The sequence below is a fragment of the Vicugna pacos genome, chromosome 25 (genome assembly GCF_048564905.1).
Source record: "Vicugna pacos chromosome 25, VicPac4, whole genome shotgun sequence".
Taxonomy (NCBI): Eukaryota; Metazoa; Chordata; class Mammalia; order Artiodactyla; family Camelidae; genus Vicugna; species Vicugna pacos.
Genome location: NC_133011.1, coordinates 8,038,521 through 8,050,865, shown reverse-complemented (window position 1 = coordinate 8,050,865; position 12,345 = coordinate 8,038,521). Strand labels below are relative to the sequence as shown.

Genomic DNA, 12,345 nt, shown 5'->3' with positions numbered 1-12,345 from the left:
GCTGATCTCCTCAACTGTTTGTCAGACTGGCCTTAACTAGGGTGATTCCAGAATTTATCGTCCAAACCAGAACCTCCCTGAAAGTGAGAGTGCTATTGAGAACTGAGCCAACAGCTATAAACTAGGATCCTCCTGGATTAACTGGGATTATGGTCCCCATATTCATTCATTCCATTTCTACACACATTATCATCCACTCATGATTTTTTAATTAAAATGTTTTAATTCCTTTCTTTGTTCAGCTGTTAATGCTGAGATCTATATTTAGTTTTATAAGCTTCTCTCTGCTTTTTTGTTTGTTTGTTTGGTTTTCGGCTCATGAACTTTTTTCCCTGCCCGCCCAGACCAGGGGCTAATGGAATGCTTTCAGAGTCCCTACGAGCCTTTGTTTCTCCTCAAAATCTCCTGTTCTAAGTCTGATACCTGGTGTCATCATCTTTGACAAGTCCCTTCTGATGGATATCTTCAGACCGGGCTGCTGGTTTAGCTTTCAACTTGGCGTTCTCACTGTGACAGTCTCTCTCTGACTTACCAGCTCTCCACCTGGCCCTCCAAGCCTGGTCTTAGCCCTCAGACTTTGAGATCATTGCTACCTCTCCATCGTCACCATCCTGCACGTCTCCCCTTGCCTTGGACACCCATCCAGTTGCTACCCTTCCTTCCTCACCCCGTTCTTCCCCATCCTAGTCATGAGGATGTCCCACTTCTCTGACCTTCTGCAGCATCTATGATCGCCATCATTTGCTTTGCACTCAGCACAGCCCCATCAAGCAGCAAGTGACCTGAAAATGTATTCAGTCTCCCTAACCAAGGCAACTGGCAACAAGGTCCACCACCACTTCACCGTCTCACTCCCAGCCTTTAAGAGGTCAGGCACTTGGTTGAAGAGGGTGAGAATAAGAACATCCAATGGATGAGGCTGGGGTCACACACAGTCTCTCCCATTCTCCCATTCTTCTGCTTGGACCCGTCTCCAAGGAAAGACAGACATTCGACCAGACGCTGACAGCAGCAGCCGGAGAAATGCCCGTCTCTAACAAACACAGCCCACAACAGCTCCCTGGCAACCGCGGCATCTACTCTCATGCTTGTTGCTCTTCAGTAAATGTCAGACCCCAGAAGTTACAGCAAAACCCTGAGACTCAAAGGATTTCTATTACATATGACCATTAGGCAATTATTTGGCAACACCCAGAGAACTGGGCTCCTCACTGCCCTCCAGTTTCCCAAGGGCCAAGGCAGGCCTCCTGCCCCAGCCATGGCCCCATCTCCTCCCTGTCACTCACACAAGCACCGGGCCCTCCTTGTTCCTTCCCTCACTCTAATTAACAAGGCACGTTCATCCTGGTTCCTGAGGCTCATCCACTGGCCTCTTACTTCCAATGGCCTGATTTCCTTCTGACCCAACGGCACCCAAAGTTTCTACCCATTTAACAATTGGTAAGGGAAAAATATACATGCAAAACAAAACAGAGTGCCACATCATTTTGTTAAACATGAACAAAATGTTCTAAAGTAGATACTTATATGGGGAAAGGTCTAGCAGAAAATACAACAAGCTATTAGTAGTGATTTTCTCATCTGTTTATATTCCTCAATGAAAATAGATTACTTGCATCATAAAAATTAATGAAGCAAAAAAAAAAAAGCTGGTATTTCCAGCTTCTTTTTTTGCCAGTGTTAGTTGATGCGGTGCCCTGCCACCTATCACTGAATCAACCTCAACAGAATAAGGGGAAAAAACCAGCTCTAAGGATTAGGAGACCAGCTCTATTTGTGGACTACTGATGAGGGTGGTTTTCATCTCCATCAGTGTTTCAAAACAAACCAACCAACCCATTTTATCCTCATCAACACCTGCAAAGGACAGGCCACCAACTACCCTTATTTTACCGCTTTTTCCTTCCACATCCTTAGCTTAGAATCAGAATGTAAGTTCTACGTGCAAAAATTAATTATTCACTGTTTGTGGGAAGCAAGGCCTAACAGGTCCCCTGAAAAAAAAGAAAATGTAGGTTCCAGGTCCTATGTCAGTCAAGTCCTTTTCCTTCCAAATTTTCTGCCTCATAAGTATCCAGCTCAGGTTATTGAACACCTACTATTTGCCAGACACTGTTTGCTGGTGGAAAGATGAGTGAGGTTGTGCAAGTTTTTTGCTTTTTTTTAAATGGTGGTACTGGGGATTAGAACCCAGGACCTAATGCATGCTAAGCATATGCTCTACCACTGAGCTATTACCCTCCCTCTAAGGTTATGCAAGTTTAAAGAGCTTTGTAGACAAACTGAGAGGTACCACATGCATACTGGGGATTTGCTGGCCTGCCCTTCAGGTGCTGAGGAGAACCATTATCCATTACTGAAGAAATGAGATGCCACCCCACTCCCTCTCACTGGTCCAATGCAATGTGGAGTCACCTAAGGGGGAAGTCACTCAGCTGACTGCAAGTCGGTACCCTCAGTTCCAAGCACTGCCTGAGACTTCTGACCTGGGGCCAGCGTTTGAGGCTGCTGTTTGTTTTCTCTGACTATGGTGTCTTACTACCCACAGCTGGGCTCGTATACCTGGTGATGGTCACGGGAACCTGCCACTGAGCTGCAGATCCGTCCTTAGGAAGGCTGCCTGTGTCTCAGCAGCCTCGCCCACCAGTGGATGAACTTCATGTACAACACACGGGCTATGCTGACGTCAGGCCATCGCAAACATACCCTCCAAACTGAAGGGAAATCTGCCCAGTCCTTTCTAAGAGAATCAGTATTGGATAATTATCTTTACGTAGATTATCATATTATAATCAGCCTTTTGCTGAGGACCCAGAATGAGAAAATGCTAACCTCAGTCATAAATGAAGTCTTTCAAGTTCAAATTTTGACTGACAGCTAGACCAGGGAACTTCAAGCACTCTGCTGAAACTCAAAGGAGGGCAATTGGATACTTGGGGGCCACCCTCTCCTTCCTTACTAGCTTAACATGTGCTTCCTCAACAAGCAAGGCTGGACGGAATACTCACCCACACACCTCTTCCCGTCCTCGGCCAGGCTGTAGCCGCTGTAGCACTGGCAGGCAAAGGAGCCCAGCAGGTTCACGCAGAGCTGCTCACAGCCGTGGTCCTCCACCGCACACAGATCCTGGACTGGGGCAAAGCCAGACTGTTAGAATATGGCTCTGAAGGAGGTGACCCTCAACACAGGGCCATCAAAAAGCAACTCTATAGCACTTGTTAAAATAACTTAAAAACATTGAAAGAGTTATAGGAGCATAGTGAAAAAAACAAAAGCCGCTTATAATCCCCATACCTGCAGTCCCCCACCCTGAGGTCACACTGTTAACATGGGACTGAGTTTCTATGAATAAATAAGAACATGCTTTTCAAACACATCAGTATGCTGTACGCCAGAAATTAACACATTGTAAATTGACTATACTTCAATAAAATAAAACCCCATATTTTTCAAAGCTGGAATTATTCATCTCCATTAAATGCACTAAATAATTTTAAATAAACATCAATTTGAATTAACCCCATGTCAATGAAAGTGTTCCGAAAACATCTGGATGGTTCTTGAGGACTGGAAGTTATCAGGAGCAGGCATGTGGGCTGGTCTGCATCAATTACCATTCCTGCTCTCTGAGAACTAAAAGACTCTGTAATCAGAGCCTCTCCGATTTACACCGAGATAACGCGGTGCTGTCGCTGACACTTTGCAGATAGGGAAGATGAGAGAGCACAGTGAAAAGACCGGCTGCTCCACCAGAAACGCGGCATGTTGAGAAGAGCCCCAAACTCCCGAGTCTGCATCCATCTCTTTGGACACAATTTTTCCTCATTCCATTTCTCTATCAGGAGGACCTTTGAAAATCCTCTTTTTGCTCTATTTATTCATCCCAGAAATAAATGAGGAAAATGGGAAGCCAAAGGTGGGTAGGGGGAAGTAACAAAGATTAGTAAGGACAAATGAATGTATGGCTATTAACAGTCCTATTTTGCTCAGATATTTATAAGGTGTCCACAAAATGCAGAGCCCTGATTATTTATTCAAACACAACGTAAGACTACATTCACAGGAGTGCATTTACTCCCGTGGAACTAAGAATGTATCAGAAGACAAAAAGGTTAAAGGCATTTTCAGTCCATCATCAACTCAGTCTCTTCTTTGAAGAAACAAGATGATTTTTTAGCAAAGAGAATGGCTTGGTTTTATGACTAGCTCTTCCGGTTACATTACCATTAAAGCTGGAGAAAATCAGAGAGCATTAAAGGGACTGAATATATTAAATTTTTTTTCCCCTCTAGTTAAAAGTTATCACTATGACAGCTGTGGTAAAAACTCAATTTATTAGAAAGCTTGATTAATCCCTGAATCAAATGGCTACACTTTAATGTAATCTCTTAGGTCTTTGGGTTTTATAGTTTATTATGCTTTTAGATAAATATAAAATACCAAATTGATAAAAAGATAAAAGCTGATGTATTCATCAATTCTATTAGATGCATTACATTAAAAAAAAGCCACATCATAAGATTAAAATAAGATTTCACAAATAAGGATTCTGGTTTTAAAATGCTAAAAGAATTATTTTCACTCCCAAATCAACAAAGTAGATGAAAAATTATAGATGAAAATTTCTCTCTTACCAGGGTATTTCTATATTGGATTTCCAATTGGAAAATTGGAATTTAGCTTTCTCATGAATCTAGACATAAGAAAATTAGCAATAACCAGAAAAAAAACTTCAGTTCATGCAAAAATTATAGTGAATAATTAAAGAATGACAAAATTTACTGTTAGTTACAAGCCTAATACAGAGATCTAAGAAAAATCTGAATCATAGGTTACTCTTCATTTATTCAATCAATGAAGCACCTACTTTGTCCCAGGCACTGGGGATGCAGTGCTGACCCAAACAGATAAAGGGGCTCCTGCCATCATGCAGCTTGTATTCTAGAGGTTAGTAATGTGATGTTCTAGGGAGAGTGTTTCTGATAAAAACCCAGAAGTGGAATTTATCCAAAGAAAACAAAAACACTAATTCAAAAAGATATCTGCACCCCTATGTTCACTGTAGCATTATTTACAATAGCCAAAATATGGAAGCAACCTAAGTGTCTATCGACAGATGACTGGATAAAGAAGATATGCTACATATAATCAGTGGAATATTACTTAGCCATAAAAAGTGAGCTTTTGCCTTTTGTGACATGGATGGACCCTGAGGGTGTTATGCTAAGTGAAATAAGTCAGACAGAGAAAGACAAATACCATATGTTCTCACTTACATGTGGAATCTTAAAAAAAAATGAATAAACATAACAAAGCAGAAACAGACTCATAGATACGGAAAGCGGTTGCCAGAGAGGATGGGGTGGGTATGGATGAAATAGAAGGGGATCAGGAGGTACAAAACTCCAGCTATAAAATAAGTAAGTCCCAGGGATGTACTGCACACATAGGGAAAACAGTCAATAATACTGTAATAACTCTGTGTGGTAACAGATGGTAACTGGACTTACCATGGTGATTATTTCATAATGTATAAAAATATTGGATTACTGTGTTGTACACCTCAAACTAGAATAACATCAGATGTCAAGTATAACTTTAAATATATACAAGAGTGTTTCTGATGGAAAGAACAGTGAGAGCAAAGGTGCTCCCTCAAGTGGAGCAAACTAGCCCCATCTGAGGACTGGAGAGGTCAGAGCGGCCATCAGATGCACCTAAATAACGAAAATACAAAACAGAACACGATAGAAACCCCTAAGAGAGGTGCTGCCAATACAATGGAAGTTCAGGACGGGGATGGGTCACTGCCAGCCCAGGCTGGATCCAGCGGGAGAACAGAGGAAGGGAAGTGGCCCCTGGGCTGGGGGAGGAGTGACGGTAAATGTGCAGAAATGGAGGAAAGCAGGACAGGCGTGGGAGCTGAATCCCACTCCGGGAATTCCAAGGCAAATAGCCAGAGGGAGCATCAGAAGGACAACTGACACCAGATGGCAGAGGGCCTGAAAGCAGGCTGTGTGGTCTGCGCTCCCTTCCGCAGGCAGTGGGGACCACTCCAGGTAAAAGCCTTAAAAAGGGCGCTGGGCCATGTCACCTGAGCTGTGCTTTGGAAGGATAATGCTGGTTGCATCACAGGTTTTTTATTTTTAGCTCTGGGAAATTTAAAGAATTTCCAGCACAGATAAGTGAACATCATGGCTTTGTTTGGGAACAGTAATAGCTTTCTGAGTTCCATGCCAAAGTAGCTTTGGTTTGCTTGCACACTGATGGGAATATTAACCTCTTGACATGAGGACCTCCAAATGTTCTTCGGAGCTTTTGGCTACATCCATTGGCTATCAGTGCATGTCAGGGTACTCTGGCTAGAAAATGACACCGCAGTACACTGGAATGAACTATCCCCCTCCCCCGCCAGATTCCAAGCTCATCTCTGCAGGTGAGGAGCGGGAGCTTCTCCACCTGGGTCCCCCGTCTTAGCCTCCGCTGCTGCTCTGCCTCCTCTCTGTGTCCAGCAGGAACCCTGCCTAACAGTGGTTACGAAGGAGTGGTGGGAGTATAAGTAATTTTTTCCTCTTATTTATAATGATGTTTTTGAATTTTCTAACAAGAGCTTTTATTATAAAAAAACATCAGCAAGTTACAAAAGAACTCCTTTGAAAGTAGCATTTTAAAAGCAATGAACCAGGACCTTGATGCAGTAACCTTTTTTTTCCCCAAGACATCCCCCGACGGGGTAGGTAGAGAGGCAAGGAGATGCTTATTCCTTCCAGGACAGAACAGCTATGAATCACTGCAAGGTTCCGTCCACCAGAGCAGCAGTGCACCACCTCGGCTGTCCATCGGAACCATCTGGGGACCTTCTGATGGCTCAGGCCACCCAACCTGCCTTAACAGCAGGAGGTGGGATGCAGACAGTAGCCTTTGTTAAAGCCGCCAGATGACTCCAGCGTGCAGCCAGGTTTGAGTCACCCGACCTGTAGGATAAAAAGTCCTCACAATCACTGGAGGGGAAGGTGCCCAGAGGAAGGTCTCAGCCTCCCCCTTTATCAACTGGGTCTGCCAGGCTCAGAGCCCTCTTTCAAACAAATCTCATCATTTCTGCTGTCCCTGGTCCCCTCTCCAAGTGGCTGAAAGACCCCGGACACAACGTGAGGGTGTGAAGTGTGGTAGGAACAGGGGGATCGCGGCTCACGTTCCAGAAGGGCGATCCCACAAACAGCAGGCCTGCCAGCTGGCCGCAGGCCTTTCATACTGCTTTTAGAGCATCAGTGGAGATTTATGGCCCCTAGTGATCTGTATCATCCCAAAGAAAACCATTGAGGGATTAATTTAATCAAACAAAGACAAAGGAATAAATACGGACTAGGTTCTGACAAAACAATTTTGCTGTTTTTCTGGCAGTGGTCACTTCCATTGGAAACAAGTACAGATGTTTTTGGATGATTCCTTAACTCCTAAGAAAAACAGCTCTTCTTTTTCTCACAGCTTGGAAGGATTGAACTGAAGGGTGATAAAACTGTGGGGGATGGGGAAAGCACTGGGTTCAGAATTCCCATTACTCTTCCAAGCTTTCTCTACCCCGTGACCCCCACTCATGGCTACTGACTTCAGTCCGATGTCACCTCCTCCAGGAAGCCTTCTCCAGGTTGGCTGGACTTAAGAATCTCCTTCCCCTGGGCTCCTCTAGCACTATACCCATGGCTCCACTAGAGCACTTACACATTGATTAAAAGGACCTGATCACAGGTCTGTCTGCCCCACTGGAACGTGAGCTGGTCTGACTCAGTTTTGATTCCTCAGTGTCATAGGGCATGGAGTTGGTGCCCCATAATATTCATCTGAATGAACAGTGACAAAGACCCATACCCCCTGCTTCCCAACAGGGATGTTCCTAGAATCCTAAAACTATCTCCATCAGAAATGGGGTCCTGGGAAGACGAGTGAGATGTGAACAAAACTCCCGAGTCTCTGTATCTCTCCTCGTCCCCAGCAAGAGATACTCCTATGCCAGAAGAGTACAGTGACATCAGGGAGCCAGCCTTCAGCTGCGGACAACAGAATTGTCAGGACAGCTAAGGAACTGGCTGCCTTGCTGTCTGCGGCACTGCTGGTACCCAGCATGGCACCTGGCAGGTGCTCAGTAAGTACTTGTGAATGGACGAATGGACCCAATCCCTGAAATACAGGATTGTCAGGGGTTGCTCTCTCATCAGTCTCACCCAGGCTACAAGCTCTGAGAGGGACAGGATAAGTGTTCCTCAGGGTGTCTGTGTGATACCACGCACTTCACACAGCAGGTGCTGAGTGACACCTGTTGATTTGACCAGACAGTCTCCAGGCTGGAGTGCTCAGGGCGGGGGCAGTGGGGCTGGGTAGGTGGGGGAGTACTCTTATCTGATTACTCCCTGTTAGAGGTCATAGTTTCCCTTTCCACAGTTAGAATTTAACACTTAATTTCCCACTGATAATCTAACATCTCCTCCCCCTGTGATGGGAGGGCAGTGCTTGTTCTGTTTAGCCCTCTAGCTTAAATATCTAGCATGGTGTCTGGCATCAGATCAATTTTTTAAAATATATTTAAATGACTGAATTCATTCATTCATTCACTCATCAAACTGTTCAAAGTGCTGGGAAAACGACAGAGAAAAAAATTCAATCGATCCCTGTCCCCAAGGAGCTGATACTCATGTGGGGAGCCGGCTCCTACTGACTCACACAACAGACTGTGCTCACCTCTTCCCAACTCTGCGTTCAGCAAGGCCAAGTGGGTCACCTGGAATCAGTCACGGTGGTAGTATTGACACCACGGGAACTGGTGAACATCACAAACCGGAGCTTTTCTCCCTGGAGAGCTGGTTGTCGAACATTCACCAGCACACCACGGATAGGGGCCAGACATAAGTAACAAACAGGTGACACTATATATTATGTTAGAGCTTCTAAGTGCTGAGGAACAAAACTAAGTAGGAAAGGTGAGCTGGGAGTGTGGAGGGAAGGGAGCTTCTATTTTAATTAGTGCGGTCAGAAGCTGGTTTCACAAAGAAGATTATTTTACACAAGGACCTGAGGGAGGTAATATGAAAAAGTAGGGATCAAGGGAATTGAGCCCTGGAGGAGATTAAGGGCAGTTATGTTTCTTCAGGGAGAGAATAAGGGACGCAATCGGATAGAATGAAAAGAATCCTGCCTTTGGAGCCAGACCTGGCTTCAGCGAGGTGACTTATGTGACTTCACATAAGTGATTTCTATGAGATTGAATTTTCATAGAGATTAAACAATTAAGTGGAGAAAACATCTTATCGCAGAGTTAAATGAGATAATATAGATGATAAAGCACCTGACAGACGGTAGGTAGGTACTCACAGATATTAGCCTCCTTCTTTCCCAGACTGGGGTAAAGAAACGTCTTGGTGGTGTAGGTCTAGTTAAATACGGAGGAGAGGTGGACCCCAACCAAATTTTGCCTACGTCACAATTCTAATATAATACCACTTTATTGGGTGCCTCTGAAACCCCCCACATATGGCCACTAGATTCAGCTTTCTTTCAATGACGTCAAGGTATCTGTGACTAAGTTTTGGTTTGTGAGTTCTATACTGAATTGATTCAACACAGCAAACCAGGCAATTTTGAATTTTATAACAAAACAGCTCAACAAACTCAAACAATGCCCTGCCAGAGGGCAGATGTTAGCACACAGCTGACAGCAAAATCTGCTTGCTCCTCTCATTTCCTGGAGAATTTGGGGAGGGATGTTAATTACAGCTGCTCAGTCTTCCCAAGTGAAATAAATCAGCGAGGATTTGATAACTAAGAGCCCCAGGGCTGTGCACAAATAAATCCCTCCCCAGCATATCCCCTGAGGCTCAGAGGCACCCGAGATTTAAGTGCCTTCCGTCATGTGTGATCCTGAAGCCCTGGCCCAGTGCCTCGGCCCAGAGAACTTGGAAAACTTTCATCTGGTTACATTGGACGAGGAGCACGGGACAAAGACTGCGGCTGCTGTGGCTGACATCATCCTGGGCGAAATCAGAGGGTTTTTACTGACTTTTCAAAAGTTTAGACCAGCCACACTGCACACTGTTGACACCAACGACAGTTTAATCTCTCCTTTGGAGTAAAAGCAAAATGAACACCTTTAATGACACGCTCTATTTTTTTACAGCTCCTGTTGTTATTTAGCCTGAGAGGTAGAAATCAGAAATTACCTATCACAGTGAGAGAGAAGAGAAATGCATTAGAGCTGTTATTTCACTCAACTGGGAAACAACGGGAGTTTTGCCTGCTTCAACTGAAAAGCACGCTTGGAGTTAGGACAAAAGCAGGCAAAACCCAGCAAAACCCAAGCCTGCATTTTGGGGACCATCCCCCACTTTTACCATCATGTCTGAAAGCCCTCATCTTATTTTGACAGCTGCAGTTTGGATTTAAAGACTTTCAACAGTAAATGTGAGTCATCAGCCTTGTGCTTTTACACTGGAAGAAACAAAACCAACCCAAAGTCACCCAGAAAAACAAACCTGTCCTTACAGGCAAACTCCAGCTGGCCTTGCATCCTCCTCTCCCCCAAGAGTTTCATTCTTTTTCAATCAAGTCTCCCAATCACTAGCAAGATTTTGGTTTTCCTTTAAGAAGAGAAAAAAACGGGGGGGGGGGGATCTCCCAAATAAAGCCTGAAAACATAAGTAAATCTGACAGAATGAGGTTGATCAAAATAATAAATAAACGAATAATGCCGAAGTCTTGCAGTAGGGCTTGGCAAATTCCAAACGGGCGGTCACACCATCACGTTTTTAATATGACCTCCCCGTGGAGAGGAATCTCCCAGGGAGAGATCTAGTTTAAGACAGCTAGGTCAGTGGTTTTCAAACTTGAGCTTAGATCATAATCCGCTGGAGGGCTTGTTAAAGCAGACGCTCCCAGGCCGCACCCCTCCAGTCCCTGGTTCAGTAGGTCTGGGGCAGAGCCTGGGAGTTTGCCTTCCGAACGAGTTTCCCCGCAAAGCGGAGGCGGCTGTCTGGGCACCACACTTTGAGAACCACTGTCTAGGTGCTGGTGAAAATACGAAACCAGAGAAGACGCTGTATGAGGTTCACACTCACTTCCCCTAGATAAGAAACAATTCTTTCCCAACTGGCAGTCTCCACTCACGTTTGGTCAGCCCGAGTCTCCCATGGGGCGCTACTCACCCTTGATTCCTTTATTGTTATTATTTTTTAACCCTATGCCTTGGCACAGCCAGAGGGTGAGCAAACTGCACGTAATGATCTCGGAGTTCCCGGGTCCAGGAGCTGGGGTTAAGAGGAGGCTCCAGAACCGAACTCCCGCGGCTTCTACTCAGCAGCACCGCAGGCCAGGGCCCTCGACCCCGCCGCTGAAGGCCGCCCGCTCGTGTGCGCGTGCGCAGTCTGCTCGCCCTTGCGCGCTCGCTCTGCCCGCTAACTGGGGGCCGCCCGAGGCTCGGACCTTGACCTCCCCTCTCTACACTGTCTTTCTCCCTCCAAGATTCCATCCATATCAGGGCCAGTTAGCACACCACCCAGCACATCCAACCAGGCGTTTTCCCTGAACTCTAACCCTCACTTCCAGCTGCACCCAACCACTTGTGTGGGCTCTTGCCCGAACTCACTGCTTTTCCCACAAAACCAGGTTTCCTCTCTGAAGCTATTTATCAGTTTCAATTCTACTAACACCTCTTTATCCACCATTCCCCATCGGAGGTCATAAACTCCTCCCTGGGATTAGTGCTGTGATCTAATTAATTCCATGGACGCCAGAAACACATGCACTGAATTGATTTAAACTGATTGCATCTTCCATATTCTGCTCAGTATGTGCTGAGCACAAGGGAAGCCAAGATCTGAGTGTGTTTCCTGGGTCTCAAACTTACAAGAGAAACACTCCCTTTTCTCCTACACTCCTTAAGACTGCCTGGCCCATAGAGAGGAAAAAATAAGAACTGAATGAATAAATGAATGAATGAATGAATGAATGAATGGCATTTCTGCCTTGATGCTCCACCTAATTCTACTCCTATGTATCTATCACTGCCAGACTCAATCCACTAAAATGTGGTTTTCCCTTTGACACCCTGTGTTCAGCATCCCTACCCACCAAAGACCATAGATGGAACTCATGTTGAGAATCACATCACTTCATAATTTGTTCCAGCTTACGTTCCTTTCTTCATCCCCTGCTAATGCCCTCAACAAACTATTTGATACAGGAAGTCTGTTCTAGTTAGCATTCCCCAAAAACACAAGCCCTACATTCTCTTCTCTTCTTTGACTTGCTAGAAAAACCCTCTCCTCTCCAGCATCTTCAACTGATTGTTCCATGACTCAT

General features: G+C 45.1%; 1 protein-coding gene across 2 annotated transcripts in view; it reads right to left on the bottom strand.

Annotated features, from left to right (window-relative positions):
* Window positions 1–12,345, bottom strand: part of MATN2 (matrilin 2) — a 118,911-nt gene that overhangs the window by 48,491 nt on the left and 58,075 nt on the right. For both annotated transcript variants that reach the window (XM_031691185.2, XM_072949494.1), the window contains exon 5: window positions 3,009–3,131. In XM_031691185.2, the coding sequence (XP_031547045.2) occupies window positions 3,009–3,131 (123 nt within the window). The remainder of the gene's footprint in view (window positions 1–3,008; window positions 3,132–12,345) is intronic.